Here is a 27,736-nt window from a genome sequence, read left to right as displayed (position 1 = left end):
AGCGTCTATTTTTGCTCTCGTGTTTTCGCTATGGTGGATGAGGTCAGCATGGATTATTTTGTGAGTATTATCTGTAGATTGAATATGGTGATATAGTGAGTATAATGATATGATGTTTGTCTTGTATTGAGATAAAGATCTTGACGTGATGAACTCTACGATCAGCATAGACAATCCCCAGATCGACCGGGTGATAGTCACTCTGATGTCTGGATAGTGGATGGATATATACTTGATACTTGATCTTCACTGTTACCCACCAATGATCGATATGCGTTATGACATCTTCTCTATTATCTCGATGTTTAGTTTGTATATAAGGCGTTCTCGTGGTTTGGTTATACAGATATATACTTCATCGACAAGCGAATCTATGCCCACCAATCTCAGGAGATTTAACTGAAGAAGTGTTCAATGGAGAAACCATTACTATCCGCTCCTAATTAGATACATGTCCCAACCCGCCAGCAACGAAACACCGTCGCAAATCAAAACCGCCCAAGCGAATGCTAGAAACAGTAGCAAAGAAAGAAACAAGTGCAATAGAAAGTACATCCAAACGACGAGCTTTTGTTCATACAATGATCGCCAACTCATAGCGCGCCAATCCGTCGTCGTCTAAGTTGGGGTAGTAGGGAATCATCGAGTCCGCACTCTGCACGTACGCGTCGTTGTACAGTCGCCAGTACGGCGTGCGCACCTTGCGCGCCGGGTGGAACAGGCCCGCCCAGACGTAGTTCATCACGACGCCGGTGCCGACAGCCATGCGGATCGCGTCGATGGCTTCGATCACCCGGTCGATCACGTGTGGACTGGTTTCGAAGATGTTGGGGAAGACCAGGTTGAGGAGATGCACCATGGCGTCTTCGCAGCCGAGGCCGACCACGCCTAGCGCGACGTGCTTGACTACGCTGGCGGCTGTCTGCCGGTGCACTTGGTCCCGGTCGATGAGCGCGTCCTCGAGTAGGGGCGTCACCGCGTAGACGTAGTCCTTGGCCATCTCGCCGATGTACTCGAACAGGAAAGACATGGCCTTTAGCACACCGTTTTGCACGTTCAGCTCTGGCACACGGTATTCGTTCATCAGTGCCGGAAGGACGGTGAACGGGGCGCATGTCTCTGCGACGATACCGATGGCGACGGCTGTACACACACGAGACTGGCGCTCCTGCACGCGAAGGTTGTTCAGGAGGGTGGCCAGAACATCCTGCGGGCCGATGGCTTTCGCAATGAAACCGAACGTGTTGTTGGCAGCACGGCGAATACCCTTTTTGTGGGCCTTCAACATGTCGAGCAGCTCGAAGCAGATACGCATCCACTCGCGGGCGTTGACCGCTTCGGGTCCGCGATCGGCGATACGACCCACGAGATCGATGGTGTTCTCTTGCACCTTCTCGTGGCGGTTTCGCAGGATGGGCGTAAGACGGGGGAGGAGATCGCGAATGGGCGGTTGCATCTGGTTGATACCCACGACGGTAACGATGGAACGCAGAGCTCCCAGGATCGAACCAAGCACCTCGGGGTATTCTTCACCCAGATACTCGTACAGTACGATACCAAGCTTGCCCATTAGCGCATCTTCACCGCATTGCTTCATGACCATGGCAATCCGTGAGATGAGATCTGCGGCCTGTTGACGGACCGTAGCGGACTTGTTGTTCAGTCGCCAGAGGATGGTACTGACGATCTGCGGCAGGTACGGCTTGCACCTGGTGCCGAGCGCATTCACGACGGTTCCAAACCCGTTCAAAATCACGAGGTCCTCGATGCTTTGCTCCTGGAATGTGTGGAGCACACCGTCGATCAGCCGCTCTTCCAGTCTCTCCGAGATGTCGGCAGCCCCGAGAGAGGCAATGAGCTTCTCCACCGTTTCCACAGTCATCTTTCGGTATGGCTCGCTTTCGTCCTTCAAGTTGTTCACCACACGCTCTAGGATCTCGCCGACGCCCACCTTTTGTCCAAGGTCGACGGTCGTGTCGACCACCTGGCGGTAGTTTCTTCTGTCCAAAGCCATGCGCCGCACCCAGAAGCTCTTGAAGAAGTCTGTCAGAACATGCTCCTTGAGGTACCCAGCCGTCACACCATTCGTGCTGGCGCACTGCGAAACCACCTTGAGAACCACTTTCTTCATCTCCTCATCTGGGGAAGAGAACTCGCGGAGAAGAATCTCCATGATCTGGCTGGTGTAGTAGTTGGCGTACTCCTCGTCCATCAGCGGGATGATATAGCCGACGGCCTTGAGGAACGCAGCCAGTCCTTTGCCACGCTGCTTCCTGGCGCCCGTCCACAGGGGGTTCAGGATCTCATCGAAGCTTTCGATACCGTAAGGGTTGGCCGCCTCAGCCAGAGCTCCCACGGCCAATGCCGTGACTGTTCGCACCTTGGCTTGCTCATCGCTAAGGTTATCAGCGATGCAGTCAACCAGGCCCTTCAAGTGCGGAAGGATGGCGCAACCCATGAGGATGGGAATCTGTTGGACAATCTTGACACCAGTGTGACGGGCCTGCCACGACTTCTTACTGCGGCAGACGGCACGCAGGAAGGGCAGAAGGGCGGGAATACCGAGGGCAGAGGCGACGACGGCGAACGCTCGAGCGGTCGTGTTACGCACGTACTCATCAACGTGGTCGATATCGGGACGCATGGTACTGATCATGGTGGCCAGACCAGCCGCCTTTGACAGGTTGGAGATGATTTCCCTACCTTCAACACGGGCGTAGTAGTCTTGGTCGATGAGGAGGGGCTCAATGACAACGAGAATCTTATGCACATAAGGGCGAACCAGATCGTCCAATTTGTACAGCACACGATCAATGACCTTGACCAACAAATGGCGTTCTTGATCCTCAAGCGACTTCTCCATCAAGAGAGGGAGAATCTGATTAAACAGCGGGCCGGCTCCAAATTGTCGTGCATTGTCCGTGAGCTGACGCAGGGCAGTCTTTCTCATGGGCGGCGTGCCGTTCTTGACCTTCAGCAAAAGCCTCATGATTTTGCGCTCCTTCATCTCATCCACCGACATGACGGACTCGTCGCCGCCTTCCATCAGCTTCCCGAAGTAGGCCATATCCTCCGGCTTGAAGAACTGCAGATCACCGACTCCAGGGATATCGGTGGGCAGCTGCTTGCCCAAGGAGCGAACGCTCTCGGGCTCCTGCATCATGAAGCCCCCGACGCCAGTGGAGCTGGAAACGGGAGCCGGGGTTGCCATGAGTTTCCGTGCGGGTGTCCTAATCGGGGCATAGCCCGGAGGAGGCTCCAGGATCTTGTAGCCGTCTGCCTCGGAGGGCAACATCATGTCTAGCTCCTCGTCCGACAGCGGGGCATTTCGACCGGAGATATCAGTCCCAAAGCTAGTTGGTATCATCGTAGCGCCTGCTTGAGAGGGATGCATGGGGGTGGCGAGGCCTGCATTGCCGACGGGGGTGGCAGCAGTGAGGGAGGGCGCTTGATCCCAACGCGACCGGCGCTTGGGACCTTCATCGGGAGCACCGGGAACGGGGGTTTGGTCCCATCGTGATCGCTTGGGCTTTGACTCGGGGGCCTCGGGAGCCTCGGCTTTCTCGTCGGTCGGCTCCGTTGACACATCCCACCGTTGCTTGCGCTTGCGTCCTGTGGCAGCAACCGTCGAACCGGCGTCTTCGTTTTCCTTGTCCCCCGCCGTCAAGGTGGCCTCATGCTCGGGAACACCATTTTCACCCGAGTCCTGTCTGTCAGAGATCAGCTTCTGAACCCGTTGTTCTTCCTTTTCAAGCTCGCGGAGGGCCATGACTTCACGATAGCTCTGGCCTTCCCCCTCGTTGGCCTGAGAGTTCGCGGCGAACGGATCGGCCCTAGTAGGGGTCAGGCCACCGCGGTTGAACCGGCGCTTCTGATAATCGGACTCGCGGTCGGCGATCCGGGCAGCCTTTTCGCGCCCGAGCAGGGCGTCTTCCTCCTCGACCCCATTTCCGCGGGCGAACTCGTCCATCTGGCTACTGGTGGCAGTGTATTGGCCGACCAAGCGGTGGCCGGCATCGGCATCTTCCATCTCCTCATCCTCACCGTCGACCGCAATCGAAGTATCATAGCCGGCAAATTTCTCGGCGCCACCGCGGTCGTACAGGGTCGTGTCGAAGGATTCCGTCATGGAGGCCTTGGTCGAGTTGTCAGTGCGCTGGCTAGACGGATCAAAGGTCCTAGAACCTTTACTCCCAGCTGCGGCAGCGTTGCGCTCCGCCTGGAGCTTTCGAACGGCCTCAAAATCGGCTGTGGATGGTATCAGCGGAATGTCATGTGGGGATGGGGGATGGGGGGGAGGTTGGTGTGGACCGACAGTCAGACATGATGGCGTTTGTGCGAACCTCACGGGTGTGAAAGAGAGCCGATAATCCCAAGCATGGGCAGCAGCAGCTACATCCGGATAGGGCACCGCGAGAACGGCGTACTAGAGATGATGTTGGGTTGTATCGCTGATGATGATACGGAGAAAATACTCTGCGCGAAAGGATGAAGTTGGCGTCAGTTCTGTGACTAAGGAATGACTAATCCGAAACAAAACCACGTGATATCAAAATTTGTTGCCTAAGGCATCAAACAGCATTATGCATTTGACAGTCCTCTGCGGAGTACTCCGTCTGCGGTGACAGCGAACCACTGGATCTGGTATAGTGTTCCCCTTCTCTCAGGTGAAGTCTTGGCTTGTTTAAAAGAAGCGTTCTTCCTTCGCAGCGAAACTCCCTTCCCCTCAAGTCTTCTTCTACGAGGGAAGTGACATCTAATTCGGTACTTATCAAACAGGAAATACCATCCCGGAATTTCGTACATTCGGCCACCCGAAAGTCCGGTTTCAAGCCCCATTCAAATCACCAAAGTACAGCGCACAATGGAAGACGAGTCCGGCAAATAATACAGACAATCTTCAGTAAATAGTATGCTCGGCACTGCCGCATTTCGGATTCCGCGGTTCCCGCCCTTGGACGTCCAGACATTCTACTCCGTACGAAGCCCATTATTACGGGTTAGCTTATACGTATGTGCTCTTCCTGACTACTTAGCTTATTTTTTGAGAAAGGGTCATTTTAATAACATAAAAACCTATCTTCACTATAATAGAAGCTTCGAATCAAAGTAAGGAGGGGTTCTTATAGAAATATATAGAACAATAATACACTATGTTATAGCTTTAACTACGATGAAAGACGAGCAAATAACATACCAAGCCTATTACGACGTGAAATGATAAAATATGATAGTAATTAAAAAGCATTATCATAACACGATCTTCACATGAGTCTAATCCAGCTAGACTTGAACCAATCTGACCCGCAAATAGTTGAATACCTTTTTGATATTATGACTAGCCAATCCAAAGAGAGCCAGATCTCACTTGTGTAAAGCTCACTGAGTAGAGTCCGCTGGCCAGCGATCCACTGCCCAGGCTGCTCATATGTCCAAGCCGCCCGAGAAAGGCGGCTGGTCATTACCAAATGACTCGAACATCTGCTGGCCGAAAGCATACCAACTCATCGTCTGCACAGGTTGCTCCATACTGACGGGTATCTCCAAATTGTGAACGGCAGATTGCGTTGACACCATAGGAGGCAGAGACGTCAAACTATCGCTCCATCCATTTTGCACACTGCGCGGTTGGTGTAACCCCAGCGCACCAAGACAGCGGTTCATCTGGGCTTTAAGCTCCTCATGACCTTGCTGTGACGGTGTTTGACTCACTTTCAGCTGCAGAAAGCGCCGTGCCACCTCGTGGAATACTTGGAAGAGTTTGTGGTGTCTAGCAATTGGGACAGAGCAGTGAGCGGCAGACTCGATAGAACTTATGAAAGCTTGCATGATGTCGAGGTCGTTAGTGTTTTCATGTTCTATGACATCACAGAATATAACGATAAAAGGGACGAACGGAGAAGAAAGAATCAACCTGATTTTTTTACCGTTAGCGTCTTTGCGGTCCTTATACTTAGCTCGATTGGAGATTTTGACTCACCAGTTGATGTAAGATGAAAGGGGTCTCAATCTATTTAGTTCGAAGGATGAAGTGATCTTCTGGTGCGACTCAAGAGCTGCTCGAGCAGCGATGATGCATTCGTCCGCAAAATTGACGGTAAAGTCGGGCTGGGGCGGAACAGCTCGATATATAAGTGTGAGCGTGGACCACCAGAATACCTCATCCAAGTTGGCCAGGTGCTTAATCATGTCCACACCAGGCAGATCATGGTCCGAGCGATACTGGGCCCAGGACTGCTAGAGATGGGGCGCGGAACAGTCAGCCGACCAAGTCAAACATAGACTGATGGAGAGACGATGAATATCATACAATGGCCCTTCGAGACTCATCCCGTATGCCGCACAATTCTTGCGACAAGTTCAACGCTTTTTGTGCGCGCAGGTCGTCTGGAAGACCAGTAGCCTGCGTGCTATAGAGCTCTTGGTAGATGCGACTGGCCAGACTTCCGGTCCTAACGATGAGGTGGCAGTAGTCCATCCCGGGATTGGTTGCTGCGCCAGGAGAACCTGGAAGAGGAACTGTGATCTCGGTATCTATTATAATGGAACAACGACCAAGTCGTATGCAGAAATGCTTCTCCAAGTAGTATATGACCCAAAACAGCAGCCCGAATTTGTTTGGTGTGTTAGAGGACTGGTCTGACCCACGTGCCCATGTGTGATAGCCGAGCGAGTAGGCACTTTGATAAGATGCACAAATGAGTGTCCAAGCCAGGGAGGGCCTCGAGATGTCGACTGCATAGATCGCCTGTAGTGTTCGTGCAGTTAGTCGTTGAAATGTAAGTAACCGATCTTCAAGGCATGTTCATACTCCAAGGACAAGAGCCAGTGTCATGTTGTGGGAGGCTTCGACGTATAGGGACAGTCTTGATAGAGCTGTTTCAGCATTTCGCTGGAGCAAGAGGTAATTCTCTGTATGCTTTCGGTCTCTCACTTCGTCTCCTGTTACCGTTGACTCGGTGTTGGAGAGCAAAACTAGGAACAAGGCATCTTAGTAGAACGTTTTCGGCGCGCGATACATGATACACTGGCTGGTGAGACTTTCGGCCCTTTCACTCACAGTATATAGCAAGGTTGACGATGATGAACTCTGCATCTGAGTAATCTTGCGAAAAATAAACCGTCATGCACATGTCTGACAGACTTCGACTGTGTAGCAGCTCATTCAGAACGTTGAGGACCAGATCACCCTGCTCTAGCTTCCCTGTCAGCTGCTAGGCTCCACGGCGCACAAAATTGTTGCAGGGCAATGAAAAATAAAAGTGAAGGGAATTTACCTTGGGCTTTTCGGATCACGGCTACCGCCACCTGGATAGGTGGGAGTTCAGCTGGTGTGCATTGGGTTGTGCTGGGAATCGCAAGTGGGAAAAGGGATTGGGTTGACTGTCGACGAACTTTGACGGCGTCAACAATGGCACGCATGGAATCCAGTAGCTCTTCTATCTCGTTGCTGTCACAGTCGTCACATTTAGCCTCAGCGACCTTGTTAAGGAAATTAATGGCATGCGTCGAGTGCGCAGAAAACGACGACGGGCCCTCGACCGGATTATTCTTGTCCTGCTTGCGCTTTTGTTTGTCGGAAGTATCATCACTCCGGGGCAGGTCATGCGGCCCGGTAAGATAGTTGGAGAGAGGTCTCTGACTCGAAGACGAATGCAGGCTCATGGGACTGGCGCTTTCCATAGAGGCCGTCGCTCGCTGGCTCTTGGTCTCTTCCGAAACCAGAGTTTCTAGAACCTGACTCATTCGATCCAGTCTTTCGTCAATGCTACTAATCTTCACATCGCTATTTGAGTGTCATTAGAGCGATGGACTCTGAATCGCACACGGAGGATAGGTCTTTACTCACTAGTTAGAGAGTCCTGGGGTTTGGCAGCGCTTGGCTCTAGCGACACGTGGTAAGGTCACACATTGGCGGCCTGCTCGCTCACAGTTCGAACAAGGTGATCTTTTGTTGCAGCGTACCTACGGAGCCATAAGCACAAGGCGAGGCCAGATCAAGTCAAGACTTAAAGCACGATGGAGCGAAAGTCCGATGGTGTGTTATGGAGGACTCACTTTTCGTTGCCGGCAGCCATCACACTAAATGAAGCAGTTCCATTAACAATGTCTAGATGTTGTTTCTGGGGACAACTAAGAGGAGAGGGGAACAAATGTATAAAGACCGGACTTACTGCCTTGAGAGAGGGTCCCGCTCTCGGTGCGGCGGCAGCTTCGGTCTCTTGCGCGGCAGACATAGTGTACTATGAGGCTGGATACAAGCACATCAATCTCCTATCAGCTCTCTTCGCACTCAGAGGTATGGGCGTGCGCGGTTTGGGAAGCGGAGGTGGACGGAGCCGAAAGTGCGAGGGGAATCCATGGTATTAGATTCCTTCGCGCCACTCTTACCGCCAAGAAATTAGCCCAAATTCCGGATGTGGAGCTGTGGAGAGAATTGACCTTTACAATTGATGTATGAGTATGACTGAACGGGATGGCATAGAGTAGGGATTGGCGCAAAGACGGAGGTCCGAAAGACCGGGCTATGCGACTGATATAGAATGAAATCTCGGTGTTTCGGATACCGGCGCAGCGCGACAATGACCGGAGCATCACCGCTCCCACAGGCTGAGACGTATATGTGTGATAGGCAGGGGTCTTTGAAATGCTTTTCGTATCCCGGATTTGAATAATATTCCTGCTGCAACTAGGATGGCGCCGCTGTCTCATTCTGCTTTTTATTCCTTGAACATCTTGACTTTCGTACCCATAACACAAATATTGCTTTCTTTCGCGGACTGACCTGGCCAATTCTTTTGCGTTCGTTACAGATTTCTTCCGCTGCCTGCTCTCTATTAATCAAATAAAACGAACTCATATCACGTCTTTTCACGTCTTGTCAACCTTGTCATCCTTTGGACTTGCTCCCTCCGCGACAGTCTTCCACTAGCACTAAAGACATGACCGAGCACCCCGACGCCGCCGACTCGGTCCGTTCTGATGGAACGGTCGTGGGAGCGCATACCTCTAAATGCGCCGAAGAGAATGGTGCTCTTGCCATGAAAGAAGATATGCGGATGGACGAAGAACTCACCCAAATGGCTCGTCGATATACGTCCAATGTCCAATATCCACAACCATCTCTATTCCCTGCCCCCGCCGAAGCGTTTCTGGATCCTCAGAGCCCTGAATTCAGTGTGAGGAAATGGGTCAAGGCGTTTTTCCAGCTCCGCAACAGCAGCGTTGAGGGCGTGAAGCCCAGAACTGCCGGAATTGCCTTCCGAGACCTCAGCGTGCACGGGTTCGGCACTGCGACTGATTATCAGAAGACGGTGGGGAACGTCATCTTGGAGGGCGTCACCTACTTCAAAAACATAGTGCTGCGTCAGAAGCAGCAGCGTATGGAGATCCTTCGCGGCCTCGAAGGTGTGGTTCGTAGCGGCGAGATGCTGGCCGTTCTCGGCCCCCCCGGCTCGGGCTGCTCGACGCTTCTGCGAACGATAGCTGGCGACACCCACGGCTTTCACATCAACGACGAATCCACAATAAACTATCAGGGAATTCAACCTAGCCAGATGGCAAGTCGCTTCCGAGGGGAGGCCATCTACACCGCAGAGGTCGACGCCCATTTCCCTCACATGACAGTTCGCGACACCCTCTACTTCGCGGCACTTGCTCGTTGCCCCAAGACAATGCCGCCCGGTGTCTCTCGCCACGAGTATGCCGAGCATCTTTGTGATGTCATGATGGCCATGTTCGGTATTTCGCATACAAGGAACACTCGTGTCGGTAACGATTTTATTCGTGGTGTTAGCGGTGGCGAGAGAAAACGAGTTACCATCGCTGAGGCCGCTCTCAACCATTCTCCTCTCCAGTGTTGGGATAACAGCACGAGAGGCCTGGATAGTGCCAATGCTCTCGAGTTCTGTCGAGCCTTGCGGATCCAGGCGGATGTTTTAGGGACAACTGCTTGCGTTGCCATTTATCAGGCATCCCAAGACGCCTACGAGGTATGCGGAGTCGAGGATTCAAACCCGAGACTTGATTATAATCATACGATGTTAACCACCCTACATAGGTCTTTGACAAAGTTGTGGTTCTGTATGAAGGGCGGCAAATCTACTTTGGCCGCACCGACCAAGCCAAAGCCTATTTCGAAGAGCTCGGCTTTGCCTGTCCTGATCGTCAGACAACGGCCGATTTTCTCACTTCCATGACCAGCCACCGGGAAAGAGTTGTGCGCCCTGGGGCCAACCCCCCACGTAGCCCTGACGAATTCGCCGATGCTTGGATGCGAAGCCAGCACCAGGCTTGTCTCAACGTCGAGATTGACCAGTACCTTGCTCAGTATCCCTTCGACAGCGAACACTATGACAGCTTCCTGGCCTCACGACGGGTCGACCAGGCGAGATCACAGCGCGAGGGCTCGCCTTTCAACCTCTCATACTGGCAGCAAGTCAAGCTTACTCTATGGAGAAACTGGATCCTCCTGAAATCAGATCCGAGCATGACTCTGACAATGTTGTTGACAAACCTCTTCATGTCTCTCATGACGGCCAGTATTTTCTACAACTTATCCAACACTTCCGAAAGCCTTACAAGACGTGGCACTCTTCTCTTCTTCATTATCCTGAGCAACGCATTTGGCAGCATGCTAGAGATCATGACGTTATATGCCAAACGACCTATCGTTGAGAAACATAACCGATACGCGCTGTACCATCCTAGCTCTGAGGCTTTATCATCGATGATTATTGATCTGCCGTACAAAACAGTCAACGCCATTATTTGTAATATTGCACTTTACTTCATGTGCAATATGCGTCGTGAAGCTGGTCCATTTTTCTTTTTTCTGCTGGTTGTCTACATCATCACGCTTACGATGTCCATGATGTTCAGGCTAATGGCATCGCTCACCAAGACCATTGCCCAGGCTTTGGCTCCAGCATCTGTCATCCTCCTTATTATCTGTTTGTATACTGGATTTGCCATCAAGATCCAATATATGCAGGTATGGCTGGGATGGTTGCGTTGGGTCAACCCTGTGCATTACGGGTTCGACAGCCTCATGACCAATGAGCTTGTGGGACGCATGTTTGAATGTGATTCCTTTGTTCCGGCCGGACCTGACTACTCCTCGATCGAAGCAAGCGAGCGTGTCTGTACCGTGCCCGGCTCTACTCCTGCTGCAAATTTTGTCAGTGGCTCTTCCTATCTCGAGACATCGTATGGATACCAGAATGCCCACAAGTGGCGTAACATCGGCATTATGATCGCCTTCTGTATCGCCTTCTGCGTCGGCCACCTGGTTGCGGTAGAATTGGTGGCGTCTGAACGCTCCAAAGGTGAAGTCCTTGTTTTTACACGCAAGGGGATCAAGAAGCATGCCCCAAAGGCTGAGGATATTGAGACCACTACCGACAGCCGGCCGACTAAGGAGGTCATCGCTGGTGATAACGTTTACGAAAGCACTGCAAATATTGAGAAAGCTACGTCCGTCTTTCACTGGCAGGACATCTGCTATGATGTCAAGATCAAGGATGAGACCCGCCGCCTTCTGGATCATGTAGATGGCTGGGTAAAGCCTGGAACTCTAACGGCACTCATGGTGCGTGTCGGCCACCGCTTACCTGAACTTTTGAAGCATACTGATGTAGCATATTAGGGTGTCTCCGGAGCCGGTAAGACAACGCTCCTTGACGTGCTGGCGAGCCGTGTTACAATGGGTGTCATCAGTGGAAGCATGTTGGTCAACGGAAACCCTCGTGATGCCTCATTCCAACGTCAAACGGGGTACGTCCAGCAGCAAGATTTGCATTTGCACACGTCGACGGTCCGAGAAGCCCTCACTTTCAGCGCGCTCTTGAGACAACCCCCAAACTACTCAAAGGAGGAAAGGATAGCCTACGTGGACACCGTCATCGAGCTACTGGATATGCAGCCATATGCCGATGCCATCATTGGCGTGCCAGGCGAAGGCCTCAACGTTGAACAACGCAAGAGACTCACAGTTGGTGTCGAGTTAGCCGCCCGACCTAAGTTGCTACTCTTCCTCGATGAGCCTACTTCAGGTCTTGACAGCCAGACATCATGGTCTATGTGCGATCTGATGGAGAAGCTTACAAACAGTGGCCAGGCTATCCTCTGCACTATCCACCAGCCCTCTGCTATCCTCTTTCAGCGTTTTGACCGACTACTGCTTCTTGCCAAGGGAGGCCGCACAGTATACTTTGGCCCGATTGGCAAGAACTCGCAGACCCTTCTCGACTATTTTGTTCGCAACGGCGGCGCTCCCTGTTCGCCAGAGGCTAACCCAGCTGAACATATGCTGCACGTGATTGGTGCCGCCCCTGGCTCAGGTAGCGACATCGACTGGCCTGTGGCGTGGCGTAACAGCCCAGAGTACCGTGAAGTGCAAGACGAGCTCGCCAGACTGTCGTCCAAAGCCCGCTCCAACGAGCCCTCACTGGGGCCGGTACACGTATCCGAGTTTGCTGCACCTCTCGGGCTTCAGCTCAGGGAGGTCTGCCGCCGTGTCTTTCAACAGTATTATCGCAGTCCTACCTACGTCCTGTCAAAAGGATTTTTGTCTGCTGGAGGAGTAAGATATTGCCGTTTCGCTTTATTATTCGGGGAAAGTACGCTGACATTTACCTTAGGCCCTGTTTATTGGCCTGTCTTTCCTCAACATTGACAATACCCAAAGTGGTCTCCAGAATCAGCTCTTTGGTGTTTTCATCTTCCTCACCATTTTCAGCCAGCTTGTTGATCAAATTTTGCCCGTCTTTGTCTCTCAACGTACCATGTATGAGGCTCGCGAGCGCCCATCGAAGAGCTATTCATGGGTGGCCTTCATCTGTGCAAACATGCTTGTTGAAGCCTTCTGGAACTCGGTAAACAGGCATCCCAAGTCTATTCCTGTCCACTGCTAACACAATGTAGGTATTTTCTCTTTTCAGCTTCTTTTTCTGGTACTTCCCAATGGGCCTGTACCGCAACGCGCGATATACTGATGCTGAACACTCCCGTGGTGTCTTGGTCTTCCTCTTTATCTGGGTCTTCTTCTTGTTCTCAAGCACCTTTTCGCATCTCATCATTGCTGGTATTGACAGTGCTGAGGTGGCTGGCGGAATTGTCGGACTTCTAACCGTCATGATGTTCACGTTTTGCGGGTATGTCGTATATCTGTTCCACCGTTCCCTCTTTCTTAACGCACAGCTACTGACTAGTCACTAGTATTCTTGCCAGTCCGACACAGATGCCAGGCTTTTGGATCTTCATGTATCGCGTCAACCCCTTTACATATTTTGTCGATGGTTTTGTCGGTACAGCCCTTTCGAATGCACCAGCCACGTGCGCGGACAACGAGTTTGTCTTCTTCAATCTTCCCAACGGTACGACATGCGGCGAATACATGAGATCATATATTGCCATGGCCGGCGGCTTCGTCCAAGACTCCAAGGCCACCGACGAGTGCCGCTTCTGCCAAATCTCAGAGACCAACAGGTTTCTCTCGAGTGTCAGCATTTCTTTTACGAACCGATGGCGCAACTTTGGTCTCATGTGGGTGTTCGTCGTCTTCAACGTGTTCTCAGCGATCGGTTTATACTGGTTGGCTCGGGTGCCTAAGAAGACCAAGGTGAAGAAGCAATAGAGAACTGTCCAACGTCATAGCCTCATGCTGTGACTCAAATGGATTAAAACGACTATCGCGGAGTTACGGTGGGAGTATCAGCCTATATAGGCCAGGGTGGATTTTATTCAGTTAGACCGAGGCTAGAGCGTTTAGATGAGAGCATTTAGAGCAATATGATGTTTTTCTTTGAGGAGGGGCTTACGGATTGCATACATATCGATAACGAACGGAAATAATCATGCAAACATGAAACCAGTACCCGTCATGTGTCTTGAACCGGAATTCAGACAAGGGCCTTGGACGTCGGGTACGAAGCATCTCAATACCGCTATACCAAAACGTGACCAACGTTTGGTATAGGGCTTAACCTGACTGATATACCTAACAAATAGTAATCAAACCAAGCAGTAGCAGGTGACATCACTACTGGATCGTGCCTATATTTCGTGGCTCAAGGGTTGAGGTCCACACCCTGCCTCACCATTGCACGTCCATCAGGTGGTAAACGTGACTGACTCTCAACACTGCAAACGAGGTGTCAGACACCGACGGGCGAGTTGCTGGACTAGCTGGGAGTCGGACCTTGGGGACGGAGGGATTTACGAGACTACATATAGGCCTTCTATATCCTTGTCTACTCATCTGGTGTACGCGTGGAGTGCATCAAAGCACACTAATGTTTTTAACCTCAAGAAATGGCCCTCAAGTAAACTGGATATAGCCTTCCTAGGATGTTCCCGGCGCCAACGCGCAGCGCGGAAAGACCACGCTTTTGTGTCTAAAGACCACGCACAACCATGGTCTTTCTGCCGTCACCGACAATCACAGTTACAACCTGGTCGTGTTTAACCCAGATAATCCAGTCAGTAATGAGAAGGTTGATATGATAATATACGCCCTGACTGTCCCTTCTAGATCGTGTCCTACCCAAGTATACCATCCAACAGGATGTACAGTATGTCATGACAACACCAACTAACCATCCTTCTGGAAACAACAATTAAATACCATCATGCAGTGCAACCAACCCATCGGAGATTAAACTTCCTAGCCAAATGACCCAAAATAACAAGGTTTGACCACGAGGGAGCGATTCGTTCTGGATCGCAGATGATTTCCAGGATTGTTCCCGGGCGCTTAATTGTCAGCCCGGATACTGTCTAGTTCGGTCTTACTGCCTCGCCTCTTCTTTCCACCAGCCTCTGGCCAGGCAGTGGTTTCCGAATACCACGCCTACGCGCTGTATAAGAAGCTTTCTGTGCGACTGCAAGGATTATGGAGACACATCTATAATGACACTCATCTCACAAAGGATCACAGGGCGGCTAGCGAAGCTATTTTTACCCCCGCGTCGCAGAGATGAGGTTGTCTGTCATGGGGCCTGGTTCTATTAACCTGAAGAAAGCTAGCACTGAAACGTGTTTTGTCTGTTGGACTTGATATCGCTGATGGGGAGTGGATCCGAAGTAGCAGAAATCGATAACAACGAGCTCTTGACAATGCCACAAGAGATATCCAAAGAGGCAGTGTCAGAACCAACATTCCTTCGACTGCAGACAGACGAAAGCCATTATGGTACGCTTCCAGTCAATCAGTGTTTACCCGCAAGGCGCACTGGACCTGTGCACTGACTGTGGCTGCGAGCCGGGTTCGTTTGATGCACAGCTCACACTGGGTTACAACGGCAGGATATACCGAGCGAGCGTGGACATGAGCATGTCTCACATAACGGGGGTGTGCCTCGTCCTGTTTATAAACACGACATGATCCATCGAGATTGTCCCTACTACCTTGCTCAATTTCTTCCTGTTATACACCACAACCGAAATGCTTTCCTTCAGGGTACTCCTATTTCTGTCCCTCCTCCTGGGAGCACACGCCTTTCCCACCCGGCATGACCCTACCGACACAGACGATTCCAACCAAGCCATCAAGGAAGTGACATCCACTCTCACGACAACAAAATGGGCCCGCTGCACCATCCCCAAAAACCTCTCCCTCCCCCTCAACCAGACCAAGCCCAGTCTCCCCACACCAGCCAACGGCCTGACGCTCAAACACCTCGCCATCGGCCGCGGAACCCAAAACTACACCTGCGCGGGCAGCGACAAAACCACCGCACCGACTCAAATCGGAGCCGTCGCGACCCTCTTCGACGGCTCCTGCCTCGCCGCACAGCAAAAGACAGACGCTCAGCGAGCCTTATCGTCTGTCGTGGGTGTCGTGAAGATGATTCCCCTCCAGCCGCTGCAGCTGGCAGCGTGGTTGTTGAACAGGGTGTTCTTCTGGGGAGCGGAAGAAAAGAACCTTGTCATCGGACGGCATTACTTCCTTGCTGACGGGACGCCGTTGTTCGAGTTTGGACACGGCGGAGACGAGGATGACTGGGTACTGGCGAAGAAGGACGCTAGCGGGACGCCTTTCGTGGTGAATGCTAATGCAGGGGACGATGCGCCGTGGTTGAAGCTGGTGAAGACGGATGGTAGCGGCGTCCAGGAGATATATAGAGTGTATACGGCGGGGGGGAATGCGCCGCCTACGTGCGAGGGACAGAAGGAGTTTTTTGAGGTGGAATACGCGGCGGAGTATTGGTTTTATGGTTGATTATAATTTTTCTAGTATTGTTCTATGACTCAATGAATATGATATGACTACAAGTTAGTATACTTAGTAGTGCCAACCAATCTCGGAAGAAAGCCGGAGTGCGGGGACATCCGACAGTATAAAACAGACGGTCCACTCTCCATCAACTACACCATCTTTCTCCAACTACACCGTCTCCTCCTCTACAACTAGGTACTATACCATTCCCCATCCCCAACCACAACATCTCAACATCATACAACCAAAATGGCCCAACCCACCAAGCAAGAATACCACCACATAACCCCCCACAACGCCAAAACCTTCGTCCTCACCCTCCTCGAAAAGAACAACATCCCCGCATCCCACGCCGAAACAATATCCCACGCCCTCATCCAAGCCGACCTCCGCGGCGTCGACACCCACGGCATAAACCGCCTCCCGTCCTACCTCGAACGTCTCCGGCGCGGCACCCTAAACGGGTCCGCAACCCCCACCATAACGCAAACCACCCCCGTCGTAGCCCACATCGACGGACAAAACGGGTTCGGGTTCGTCGCCGCGCACGCCGGCATGCAAGCCGCCATCGACTCGGCGCAGATCTACGGGATCGGGCTGGCGAGCGTGAAGCGCAGTAACCACTTCGGCATGTCGGCGTGGCTGGTGCAGCAGGCGCTCGACAGCGGGATGATGAGTCTTGTGTTTACGAATAGTTCGCCGGCGTTGCCTGCTTGGGGCGGGAGGGAGAAGCTGCTGGGGGTTAGTCCCATTGCGTGTGGGGCGCCGGCGGGGGAGTCGCCGGCTTTTGTATTGGATATGGCGCCTTCTGTTGCTGCGCGGGGGAAGATCTATAAGGCTGCGCGAAGGGGGGAGGAGATCCCGGGGGATTGGGCGCTTGATGGGGAGGGGAAGAGGACGACTGATGCGCGTGCTGCGCTGGAGGGCGTGATGCTGCCTATGGGGGGGCCGAAGGGGAGCGGGTTGGCGGTTATGATGGATGTGTTTTCGGGGGTGTTGTCTGGGTCTGCGTTTGGGGGGAATGTGGTTGGGCCGTATGATAGTGAGAATGAGAGGGAGGCGGATGTGGGGCATTTTTTGGTGGCGATTCGGCCGGATTTGTTTATGGGGTTGGAGGAGTTTAAGGAGAGGATGGATTATTTGTATAGGAGGGTTGTTGGGGGGGAGAGGATGGAGGGGGTGGACAGGATTTATTATCCTGGGGAGATTGAGTTGATTGTAAAGGAGGAGAGGATGAGGGAGGGGATTCCGTTTGTGGAGGGGGAGATTGAGGCGTTGAATAGGGAGGCGGATAGGGTTGGGGCGCCGCGGTTGGTGGTGGGTTGATATTTGGTTTGGGGTTGTTTTGGATGGTATTTAGGTAGTATGTATCGCATCGTATATAGATCTGGCATCGCGGAAGTATACGGCTCATATACTGCTAGTAGTCTGCCAGGATTAGGATGATTGTAGTAGTGACAGTGGTCTATACTCTATATTCGTACTCTATATTCGCACTCTATATGCACTTTAAACATTAGACATGATGTAGCATCAATCTCGCGCCCCCTTCTCCACCGTAACAATAGGCTCCGTCTTCACCCCATTCTTTTCACCCAACGCACTCTTCTGCTGCCCCGCATCCTCCATCAACCTCAACAAATAGCGATGCGACTCAGCCGCATACTTACACCTGGTCCTTATAGCCGCCCCATACCTATAGAAGAAAAACGGCGCCGGCATACACAACAGCGACAAGAATGCCGGAATACTCGGCGCCCAATGAATCCCCAACCCATCATACATATATGTAGCAATAATCGGGAACACTGCGCCAAAGATACACCGCAGCACGGCATTAGCGGCCAGCACGGAAGCCGCGTATATCGTATACGAGTCAATCAAGTAGTTCATGACCCCCAGGTAGATGAGAATGAGGCCGAAGCCGAAGGGCGCGGTGCCGATGATGCTGACGGACCAGTGGATGGAGGGGTGATTGGTCCACGCGAACCAGAACTGGCTGATGGGGATGGCGATGGCGGCGGGCATGCACTGGACGAGGCGGGTTTCGGGGGGTGCGAAGCCGCCGTGGGCGTCCTGGACGCGCATGTAGTGGAAGTTTGCGGGGATGGTGCAGAGAATGCCGATTATGATGCCGACCATGACGCCGAGGAAGGCGAGGCCGCCGACGCCCGGGTTCCAGCCGCGGGTTTGCTCGTAGACGATGGGGAAGGCGGCGAAGAGCATGTAGAGGGTGCCGTAGACGATGGCGATGTAGGTTGCGAAGAGGGAGACGATGGGCTCGCGGATGAGAAGGACCCAGGGGCGGGAGAGGGAGACGGCGAGGAGGCGGGTGAGGGGGAGGCGGGGCTTGTCGATGTCGATTTTGCTGCGGTAGACTTTGCCGGTGATGTGCGAGAGGCGGGCGGCGCGCCGGCGGAGGAGGAGAGGCGCGTAGGTCTCGGGCACGCCAACCGCTGTGAGGAGCCAGACGAGGGCGCCGCTGGCGGCGAGGAAGCCTTCGACCCAGCGCCAGCCGGCGTTCATGCTGAGGAAGCCGCCTGTTATGGGGCCTAGGGCAGGGCCTAGATACGGGGCCGCGGCGTAGAGGCTTAGGGCTAGACCTCGTTGCCGCGCGGGGTACATGTCGGAGATGCTGCCGCCGCCGTTGGCTATGGGGGAGGAGCCGAAGGCGCCGGCGAAGAAGCGCAGGATCAGCAGGGACCAGATGTTTTGGACGCCTGCGCAGCCGGCGGAGAAGGCGGACATTAGGAAGAAGCTGCAGAAGAATGGAACCTGACGTCCAACTACCTGACGAACTGTGAGTCTAACTGGAAGCTTTGTACGGAAGAGGTTTGCCATACCTCACTCAAAGGAGCCCACAGCAGGGGTCCCACGGCGAAACCCAAGACGAAGAGGGACAGCCCGAGGGTGGCAACCTGGGTACTGACGCCAAAGTACGCGACCACCTCCCCGACGCTGCCGCTGTAGGCGGAGGACGTCAGGGAGACGACCATTGTGGAGAAGGCGACAATCAGGGTGATAGACAGCTTGCGCATCGTACTGAACTGCATAGGGTTGCGCGGATCATTGGGGATCCACGACACGGAGTACGGGTCTTCTTCGGTGCCTGACCCGGGGTAGTCATAGTCTAGGACCTCCTGGGTGATGGCGGCCTGGTCAGTGAGCATGCGCCAGTACGGGATACTGGCACGGTAGACTCCTGACAGGGGAGAGTGAGGTTTGTTTTCCACGTCGTCCAGCATGATCAGTGGTCCTCGACCTGTTCGGGGCAGGAAATTCAACTCAATCAATCGAGAAAAGCGATTGAAGGTAGACTAGAAAGGAATCGTTTCTTTTTTTGTTTTATACCCCTTGACCAACAATAAAATTTCTTCAACATCAGCAGGAATGTTAGTAGGTGCAGAAAATTCTACCCTCGGAATGTATCAACCGAAACAACGAAAGCATGACACCACACCACAACTCGGCTGTTTGAAAATCATCAAATCAAACCCGTCGGGAGAGATCGTTTCGTTTCGCACCGTCTTTAATTTTGCCATTGTCATCGGTTGTCGGTCGTCGGTAAGACACTTAGTTGTGTAAGACTAACATGTCTCCACCGGACCCATATCGACTAAGTAGCCGTGATAGCCAGATTGATAGCCACAGCCACCGAATCGGCTTGGTCGGGTTTGATATGGCTGATATGGTATTCCGACACCATTTGGTAGAAAGTATCCACATGTGAGAGTTTCTGACACCGGTGGACTAGGCTGGAGGTGGTATGAGTCAGTTAGGTGCGGTGGAGTATTTAGAGACCATTGCTTGGCGAGGCTTGACTGGCGGGAGATTCGGTAACTCGGTTTGAGATCGAGATAGGCGGCTGTTCTCCCGAATGGATTCCCATGGCTTGACCACGGGATTGTCAACACCGTATAGATTTGGCAGTAGATGGTATCAGCCCTAGTATCGAGGATGAAGTAATTTATTCCAGATCAACACTTCAACCAAGATCAACCGGGATAGAGGAACCGGGTGTAATACAAGTAGAAATATAATCATTTCGTGACCCGCCCCAAGGACCGGCCCGAGTTTCTTGGCCTTGCAATCAAGGCTGCTAATCCGGCTAGCTCATCTTCTATCATTGCATAGTACCTACTATATAAGCGGAATGTAGTTAATCAAATATACCAAGCAGCGTAATTCGTATCTATCTATAACATCTAACGCTCAAATGGGCTCATCCCTCGGCTCAATCAACACCTCATTAACAGAAACATGCGCCGGCTGGCGCAGCGCATAAACAATCGCACCCGCCACATCATCCGGGCTCAGAATCTGCGCTCCGGAGGCACCACCGTACTTCTTGACAGCCTCCTCGTCGGTCGACATACCCAGCAAATCCGTCTGGGTATTACCCGGTTGAATAGCCGTAACGCGCAGCCCGGTGCCCGCGGTCTCAACACGCAGCGCCTGCAGCGTGGCTTCGACGAAGAACTTACTGGCGGAGTAGACGCCCAGCCCGGGGAACACCTTGCGGCCTGCGTCGGAGGAGATGGCGACGACGTGGCCGGAGCCGCGCGCGAGCATGTCCGGCACGGTGGACGACAGCGCGTGGAGCAGACCCTTGCAGTTGACATCGACTGTGCGCTCCCATTCGTCGGTCTGCGTGTTCGCCATGAGCGTGAAGTACATGACGCCTGCGCAGGCGATGATGTAGTCGACGGGGCCGAGCTCGCTGCGCGCGCTGCGGACGAGGTCTTCGACTTGGGACTTGTTGGTTACGTCCGTGGCGCGGATGATGGCTTTCACGCCGTGGGATTGGGCCTGTTGCTGGATGGATTTGAGGGCGTCGAGGCGACGGGCGCCCAGCGCGACGTGGCAGCCTTCTCTGGCGAGGGCCTTGGCGACCGCTGCGCCGATGCCGGAGGACGCGCCGGTGATGACGGCGACGCGGCCGCTGAGGGGCCCGCGCGGGCGGATTGGGAGCGGGGTGGTGCGGGAGGGGGGCTTGGAGAGCCAGCCGCGGGCGAACCAGTGGCGGGTGTACGTCTCCATCAGGACGCTGTCGACCTTGGGGCGTTCGACAACTGCGCGGAAGGGGCGCGTGGCGGCGTTGTCGAGCACAACGATGCCCTTGAGGAAGTCGACGGTGGGCATGCCGCTGCGAAGGATGTCGACTGTAAAGGCGCCGTCGCCGCCTTTGACGGACCCGCGCTTCTCCGTCCACAGCGCGACCCAGTCCTCCCAGCCCAGGCGTCGCGTGGGATACCCGAGCTCGGCAAGGTGGTCGAAGACGGAGCGCGTGCTAACGGGGCTGGGATCGCCGAGGTGGAAGACAGTGGTCTCGGCGTGGGTCTGGGCGGAGAGGTGGATGATGGACTTGCTGACAAAGTCGACGGGGGTCATCTCCGCGCGCCAGCCGTCGACGTCGGGGGCATAGCCCAGTTTGATGGATTCGACGAAGAGCGCGGAGAGCAGGTCCCACGCGTTCGCAGCGCCCGTCTGGCTGTGACCGCTGATTGTGCCCGCGCGGTGAACCTTGACCGGGAGGCCGCGACGGCCGGCTTCAAGGACCAGCCGCTCTGCCACCCACTTGGTCTGTCCGTATCCGTCGAGGAGCTTGGTGGGGACTTCGTCCACGTCCAACGTGGCGTCCTCGGTCCAGCCCTTCTCGCTTGGGTGCGGCGGGAGCACGCCGTTCGTCGAGACGTATTGCACGGTCGCGCCGCCTTGGGAAGCGAGGCGCAGGATTTCCTTGGTACCGCCGATGTTGGCCGCGCGCAGGGCGGCGTACGGATACACGAGGTTGACCGTTGCGGCGGCGTGGACGATGACTTGCACGCGGCTCGCCAGCGCGTCGAACGTGTCGCGCGAGAGGCCCAGGCGGTGTCGCGATAGGTTACCCGGGAGAACCTCCACCCGCTCCATGATGGAATCACGCCACAGGCCCATGTCCAGGAGATTGCGCCGGATGCGCGCCACACCACCCGATCGGTCGTCGCCCGCCGGGTCCGTGAAACGGACCAGACAGATGATCCGGGCGGTGGTGCTCTCCAGCAGGTCGTGGAGGAGGAACGCGCCCAGATATCCGGTGACACCGGTGAGCAGGACGGTGTCGGCGTCCGTGACGGAGCAGATGCGGGCACCGGTGGGTCGAATGTCCTCGTCGAGGGTTGAGTCGGCACGCAGGAAGGCGGGGAGATCGGCCTGCACCGCCGCGGTGTGTCCGTCGCGCACCGCGCGGACGGTCTGCAGATGGCCGTCCAGGGTGGCGTTCTCGGCCAGGCGGGCGATCGGGACCGTGAAGCCGAAGTTTCGCGTCAGCCGCGACGCGAGATCCGCGATGGACAGCGAGTGTCCACCCAGGTCGAAGAAGTTGTCTTCGCGCCGCAGGAGGGACTGCGACGTCTTCAGGCTGGCCGCCCAGAAGGCGGCGATATGGTCGAGGCCGATCGGATCGCGCTCCGACTCCTCCGCGCCGTTGACGGCCGGGCTGGCACTCCGTGGCGGCGGCAGGCCCTTGCGGTCGACCTTGCCCGAGACCCCGTGGGTGGGTAGCTCGTGCAACTCCACCCACTGGGCCGGGATCATGTACTGCGCTAGGTACGGCAGCAGCGCGCGGCGGGCGACCGGGCTGTGGCCCGACGGGTTGATCTCGATCTGGGGCCGATCGGCGGAATCGTCCCGGTCGCGGACCACGTACGCCACCAGCTCCTTTTCCAGGCCGTCGCCGTGGGCCAACACGGCACAGCTGCTGACCGCCAGGCGCTTGATGATTTCGTTTTCGACCTTGGCGGGCACGACGGAATACCCGCGGAGCTTGATCATGTCCCCCACGCGCCCGGTGATCTCGAGGAAGCCCGAGTCCAGGATGCGGGCTTTATCGCCGGTGCGGTACATCCGGGATCCCGGGGTCTGGTCGAAGGGGTCGGGGGTGATGGCCTTGCGGGTAGCCTCGGGCAGGTTGAGGTACTCCCGGGCGAGGAGCGGGCCTCCGACAAACAGCTCCCCACTCACTCCCACGGGTAGCTGCTGACCCTCCTGGTCCAGAATGTACGTCCGCTCCGGGTCCAGGGGCGGTCCCACGGGGCAGTACTGCGCGTCGCTCGTCAACATCTCCCGAATGTCGCCACAGGCGACCTCGTGGGTCTCGCAAGTGCTGTAGCAATTGAGCAAGCGGGTGTTGGGCAGACACTTGGTGGCCCGCCGTCCGAGATCGGTGGTGACCACCTCGCCGTTGAGCCACAAGGTGCGGAGCTGGGGCAGACGGGTGTCCAGATGGGGGTGTCGGACCAGGACAGTGGCCAACAGGGTGGGGGTCATCAAGGTTTCGGTAATGTGCTTGGATTCCAGGAGATCGACCAGCGCCGCCGGATCGTAGCTGATTTCGTCGGGCACGGTCACCACGGTGGCGCCCCGCAAGAGCGGGCGGAGGATCTCCCAGATGAAGAAGACGTTACAGGCGACACGATCGCCGGGGTGGAGGTCCTGGACGGTGAATCTCAGGTCGTAAGAATACACGGGGGCGCGGTGGGGGTTGGCGATGCCCTTCGGCTTGCCCGTGGTGCCGGAGGAGTAGGACACAAAGGCCAGTCGGTCGAGGTCATCGTCCGCCGGCAGCGGGGACGCTTCCTTCGCATGTCCATTGACTTCCGCCAGCGGTTCGTCAAGCAGGATCAAGGGAGCGCTGCCACCGACCTTGGCCGCTTCCGCCTTGTGGGTGAGGACGACGGCCGGGGTGGCATCCGCCAACACATCGGCCAGCAGATCCGGCGGGTAGGCCAGCTCGAGGACCAGAAAGGCGCCTCCCGCCCGAAGAGCGGCCAGACAGGCAATGACATAATGGGCACTCCGCGGCAGCAGGACGCCCACCAGACTGTCCCGACTCACACCGTAATCGCGCAGGCGTTGAGCCAGGCGGTCCACCTCCTGTGCCAACTCATTATAGGTATAGGTGGTCTCTCCGTCTTCCAAGGCGAGGGCGTCGGGGGTCGCGAGAACCTGTTTGTTGAAGAGGGCCGACAGGTCTTTGGTGATATCAATGTGGGACATGATTCAAGACCGGGGGAGGAGAATCTATGTGATTAAGTCCCAGTAACGCTGGACCGTGGGGGTCTAAGTAAAGTAACGACTGATCTGGAGAGAATAAATACTCCACAAAACGGTTCAACCCCACCACACTCGAGAAGTTCACGAGATCAACGAGGGGAAAGTCACCGTGGATCCAACGGTAACGATAGATCTAGAGAACACGAGGACGACGGTAGAAGCAAGGTAACCGGAGTGAGGAGGAGGGATGGGAGGAGGGGAAAGAAGAGAAAGGAAGGCAAGCCGGGGCAAACTGTTGAGAAATGGGGACCCCGGCAAGGTTTCTCCATGATGAAAGTGGGTTTAGGATCAAGTTTGACCAGAAGATTCAACCAGTGGCCGTGATAATGAATCTGGACTAGATCCCGAAGCGGATTGGTCGAGGTTGCTTCTCAGGGCTGTCGGGGATCACGCTAACCCGATCGGGCATTGAGCTGGATCCTGAGGCAGCTCATTGGCTGAGAACAACCATCTAATGGAGCCAACTGGACAATTGTCACATGCACCACTCCACCACGCTGGTTGTTGGAATTTGGTTGATTCTGTCAATGGTTATTTCTTGATCCAGTTTTCCCTTTTCTTTACTCCGTACTTTCGTTTTTTTTTTCTGCTTTGGCGCCCCACGCGAGGAAGATTTTACCCATTCCGGTAAACCGTCTTTTTCTGACTCGAAATCAGAATGATATGAATAATAGTGGTGGGTAATGGATTCAAAATGTCTCAATCAGGTACAGTGTGGCGTCCGCCTCAGGGCTGTTGGGCCGAGAGCCCTGTCGCTCTACCCGCCGCTATTGGCGGAGAGCCAGGCAAGAAGCTTACAGGCCTACCTTATATACCTGGTGGGTATCATTAAATATGCTAAAAATATAACATCAATGAGCCCGAAATCGTGTGATATCAGTATCGAATTTTTCATCATCATTATGTCTGGCCGATGCCATGAACTAGAGGTACTCGTAGAGAACTCAACTGGGAAACAGATCATGATTCATGCGAGTCCTTGCTATGTAGTATGTATAGCACAAACTATAACGCTCGAGTCAGTTAGGGCCTAGGCATGCCCAGCAACTCTCTATCAAATCAAATTGTATGATAAAAAAAATGCAAAATAAAATAAATAAAATAACAACATCTAAGAAAAGAAAGAAAAAACTCTTTTCTCCACATCCCCTCATCACAATCGCTTCCACTGAGCCAAATGTCCACAAATACGACCATGATGTCAAAACGACACCAGCAAAAAAGCAATATCAAGACGGGATCTCTCCTTTGGTACTTTGGTATCTTTGTAGCCGATACCTCTAACGACCTAGTTATATAAAGGTATCTATCTAAACCAATCATTCCCAGCGCCCTCGCACCATCTCAAATCATCCTTCTCTTAGGATAGGTAGGTAGGTAGGTAGTAAATCCAACCAGGTCACGCTCCTTCCTCCCTCCGCAACCCCGAATAAAACTCCCTCTCCTCGTATACACGCACATCCTCCCCAGCGTAGATCCGCCCCCGCTTCTCCTCGCGCATCCGTAGCCGCCGCACCCGGCGCACATCCCACTCCACGTTTCGAGTCAGCCACCACGTCCATGCATTCGTTACGCACGCCGCCCCGACCATCCCCGCGCAGATGGCAAACGGTGTCTTGTACCCGTTGCTTGCAAATCGCTCCTGGAACAGCTGCGGGCCGACCACGCCGCCGACTTGTCCCACGCACGACTGGAATGCTAGCGTGAAGGCTGCGCCTGTTGTGCCTTTCAACGAAGAGCTTCGCCCTGTTCGTACTATATCAGAATATCACTCTCGTAGTAAACGCAAGGGAAAGAATGAAGGGAGGGAAACATACAAGCCCAGAACGGAATAAAATACACCGCATAAAACATATTCCCCAACACACAAGCCACATACACCCCAACAGGGGACCTCAACGTCGCCAGAAGCACGAAAAACAGCAGCATAGGCCCCATTATGCACAAATTGACGAACGCCGGCCGCGTCATATAAGCCTGCTTCTGGAACCACCCGCTGAACATGACAGCCAGCACGGCCGCCGCGCAGGGCGGGATATTCAGCAGCTGGTTGCGCGGAAGACCCGCGAACCCCAGGCTGGTTGTGATGGTCGGTAGCTCCCAGGTGAGGGCGTATCCGGCGAGGTTGACCAGCAGCTGGGAGAACATGAAGGCGTAGGTGCGTGGGTCGACCAGCGAGTCCAGCACTTCGGATTTGGAGAAATTGGCGTCACCCGTCCGCGGGGCGTTTTCGGAGAGTCTGGCTTCGATGTAGGCTTGTTCGCGGGGGGTGAGCCATTTGGAGCTGCGGGGGCTTTTGGGCCAGTCGGGGAGGACAAGGTGGACGATTACGGCGAAGAGGATCGTGAAGAGGCCTTCGAGGAGGTAGACCCTAGTAGATCCCGGCGTTTTGTCAGCTTGATCATGGTTTTCGCCTGACCAGATGGAAGAGGAGGAGCTACCATCGCCACGCACTCATCCCGCACATTCCATTCATATAAGAAATTCCATAAGCCAACAACGACCCCAAAATACCAGAGAAGTTCTGAAACGCAAACATCCACATAATTGGCTTGCCCATCTCGTCGCTGCGGTACCAGCCGCACAGCTGCGCCGCGATCCCCGGGAACAAGCCTGCCTCGCACATGCCCAGCAGGAAGCGCAGCGCCCACATCGTCTCTTTGTTGTTTGCAGCGGCGTGACATGCCAGCACGATGCCCCAACTGAGGATGATGCGTGACTGCCACAGCCGGGGGGTGAGTCTTTTGAGCATCATGTTGCTGGGGACTTCGAAGATGATGTAGCTGATCTGGGTTTGTTAGCTTCTCACTCTTGTTTAGCAGTATCGGCTACATATCTGAAATAGATGGACTGACAAAATAGATAGATTGCACCCAATTATACTCATCCGCCGTCATGCTCAGCTCTGTAAGCACGTTCCGCTCACTTCCAACCTGGAGCACCTTGACATTTGCAGCATTTGTATAATCAATCTAATCTGTTAGTCTCAGCCCTATCTGCCCCCCCAAAGAGTGAAAAAAGAACCCACAGTCTTGACAAGATACATCATCCCAATAAGTGGTAAAAACCGCCAATCGATCTTCCTCCGCACTATCTTGTCTTCCTCGGGCGTGAAAGACTGCAAGAGGGCCTTTCTGGCCGCATCCTCCTCGTCTCTTGCAGCTGGTCTCCCAATATCGGAATCACTGCTTTCAACTGCATATTCGGTTTCTCCCACCTTTTCCGCCATCGTACCGAATTAAAATGATAAGAAAAAAGGTTCGAAGAAGTCGAGACCAGCCCCAACTGCTAATTCCACTCACATAAGGGGGCACCTCATCGTTTAAAAACTCCGCCCTCGGAGCATAGCGCAAGACCAATATCTCCTCCACATCACGCAATTGACCATCTCCAACAACAAATGTCAATCTTATCGTGGCATTC

The 27,736-nt window shown here is 54.2% G+C and overlaps 8 protein-coding genes across 8 annotated transcripts; 3 read left to right on the top strand and 5 right to left on the bottom strand.

Moving 5' to 3' along the window:
* Positions 1 to 416: 416 nt before the first annotated feature.
* Positions 417 to 4,497, bottom strand: BDW47DRAFT_106412 (U2 snRNP complex subunit HSH155). Its single transcript, XM_024812760.1, has 2 exons — positions 4,318 to 4,497; positions 417 to 4,250 (listed from the first exon to the last, which is right to left on the bottom strand). Exons 1-2 carry the CDS (start codon positions 4,323 to 4,325, stop codon positions 575 to 577), a joined length of 3,684 nt encoding a protein of 1,227 aa, XP_024671820.1. The 5' UTR covers positions 4,326 to 4,497; the 3' UTR covers positions 417 to 574.
* Positions 4,498 to 5,272: 775 nt separating this feature from the next.
* On the bottom strand, positions 5,273 to 8,428 carry BDW47DRAFT_106410 (Zn(II)2Cys6 transcription factor). Its single transcript, XM_024812759.1, has 9 exons — positions 8,175 to 8,428; positions 8,059 to 8,082; positions 7,850 to 7,965; positions 7,278 to 7,786; positions 7,061 to 7,195; positions 6,812 to 6,975; positions 6,311 to 6,748; positions 5,981 to 6,237; positions 5,273 to 5,914 (listed from the first exon to the last, which is right to left on the bottom strand). Exons 1-9 carry the CDS (start codon positions 8,235 to 8,237, stop codon positions 5,425 to 5,427), a joined length of 2,196 nt encoding a protein of 731 aa, XP_024671819.1. The 5' UTR covers positions 8,238 to 8,428; the 3' UTR covers positions 5,273 to 5,424.
* Positions 8,429 to 9,041: 613 nt separating this feature from the next.
* BDW47DRAFT_131857 (putative ABC multidrug transporter) lies at positions 9,042 to 13,636 on the top strand (the record flags this gene model as incomplete). The annotated part of the gene is made up of 6 exons (XM_024817409.1): positions 9,042 to 9,992; positions 10,061 to 11,590; positions 11,648 to 12,583; positions 12,642 to 12,875; positions 12,925 to 13,154; positions 13,219 to 13,636. 6 exons carry the CDS (start codon positions 9,042 to 9,044, stop codon positions 13,634 to 13,636), a joined length of 4,299 nt encoding a protein of 1,432 aa, XP_024671818.1.
* Positions 13,637 to 15,445: 1,809 nt separating this feature from the next.
* BDW47DRAFT_126035 (DUF3455 domain-containing protein) lies at positions 15,446 to 16,222 on the top strand (the record flags this gene model as incomplete). Its single annotated transcript, XM_024816480.1, has 1 exon — positions 15,446 to 16,222. The coding sequence occupies one exon, from the start codon at positions 15,446 to 15,448 to the stop codon at positions 16,220 to 16,222; it is 777 nt and encodes a 258-aa protein (XP_024671817.1).
* A 178-nt stretch (positions 16,223 to 16,400) lies between these two features.
* On the top strand, positions 16,401 to 17,545 carry BDW47DRAFT_131855 (Ldh family oxidoreductase; the record flags this gene model as incomplete). Its single annotated transcript, XM_024817408.1, has 1 exon — positions 16,401 to 17,545. Exon 1 carries the CDS (start codon positions 16,469 to 16,471, stop codon positions 17,543 to 17,545), a length of 1,077 nt encoding a protein of 358 aa, XP_024671816.1. The 5' UTR covers positions 16,401 to 16,468.
* A 207-nt stretch (positions 17,546 to 17,752) lies between these two features.
* On the bottom strand, positions 17,753 to 19,481 carry BDW47DRAFT_131849 (MFS transporter; the record flags this gene model as incomplete). The annotated part of the gene is made up of 2 exons (XM_024817407.1): positions 19,063 to 19,481; positions 17,753 to 19,009 (listed from the first exon to the last, which is right to left on the bottom strand). Exons 1-2 carry the CDS (start codon positions 19,462 to 19,464, stop codon positions 17,753 to 17,755), a joined length of 1,659 nt encoding a protein of 552 aa, XP_024671815.1. The 5' UTR covers positions 19,465 to 19,481.
* Positions 19,482 to 20,336: 855 nt separating this feature from the next.
* BDW47DRAFT_131847 (non-ribosomal peptide synthetase) lies at positions 20,337 to 24,478 on the bottom strand. Its single transcript, XM_024817406.1, has one exon. It carries the CDS (start codon positions 24,254 to 24,256, stop codon positions 20,432 to 20,434), a length of 3,825 nt encoding a protein of 1,274 aa, XP_024671814.1. The 5' UTR covers positions 24,257 to 24,478; the 3' UTR covers positions 20,337 to 20,431.
* A 1,234-nt stretch (positions 24,479 to 25,712) lies between these two features.
* Positions 25,713 to 27,542, bottom strand: BDW47DRAFT_126031 (MFS general substrate transporter; the record flags this gene model as incomplete). Its single annotated transcript, XM_024816479.1, has 5 exons — positions 25,713 to 26,059; positions 26,131 to 26,684; positions 26,755 to 27,101; positions 27,169 to 27,285; positions 27,342 to 27,542. 5 exons carry the CDS (start codon positions 27,540 to 27,542, stop codon positions 25,713 to 25,715), a joined length of 1,566 nt encoding a protein of 521 aa, XP_024671813.1.
* Between the last annotated feature and the right edge of the window lie 194 nt (positions 27,543 to 27,736).

The sequence above is a fragment of the Aspergillus candidus genome (assembly GCF_002847045.1).
Source record: "Aspergillus candidus strain CBS 102.13 unplaced genomic scaffold BDW47scaffold_24, whole genome shotgun sequence".
Classification (NCBI taxonomy): Eukaryota; Fungi; Ascomycota; class Eurotiomycetes; order Eurotiales; family Aspergillaceae; genus Aspergillus; species Aspergillus candidus.
The sequence above is the reverse complement of the archived record's forward strand: the minus strand, read 5'-3'. Positions and strand labels throughout refer to the sequence as shown.

Coding starts and splice junctions, on each gene's coding strand:
- BDW47DRAFT_131847 (XM_024817406.1), bottom strand. CDS start 24,256: ATGTCCCACATTGATATCACCAAAGACCTGTCGGCCCTCTTCAACAAA.
- BDW47DRAFT_106410 (XM_024812759.1), bottom strand. CDS start 8,237: ATGTCTGCCGCGCAAGAGACCGAAGCTGCCGCCGCACCGAGAGCGGGA. Junction 7,196..7,277: donor CGTGATCCGAAAAGCCCAAG/GTAAATTCCCTT, acceptor CAGGGAAGCTAG/AGCAGGGTGATCTGGTCCTC. Junction 6,238..6,310: donor ATGAGTCTCGAAGGGCCATT/GTATGATATTCA, acceptor CCCCATCTCTAG/CAGTCCTGGGCCCAGTATCG.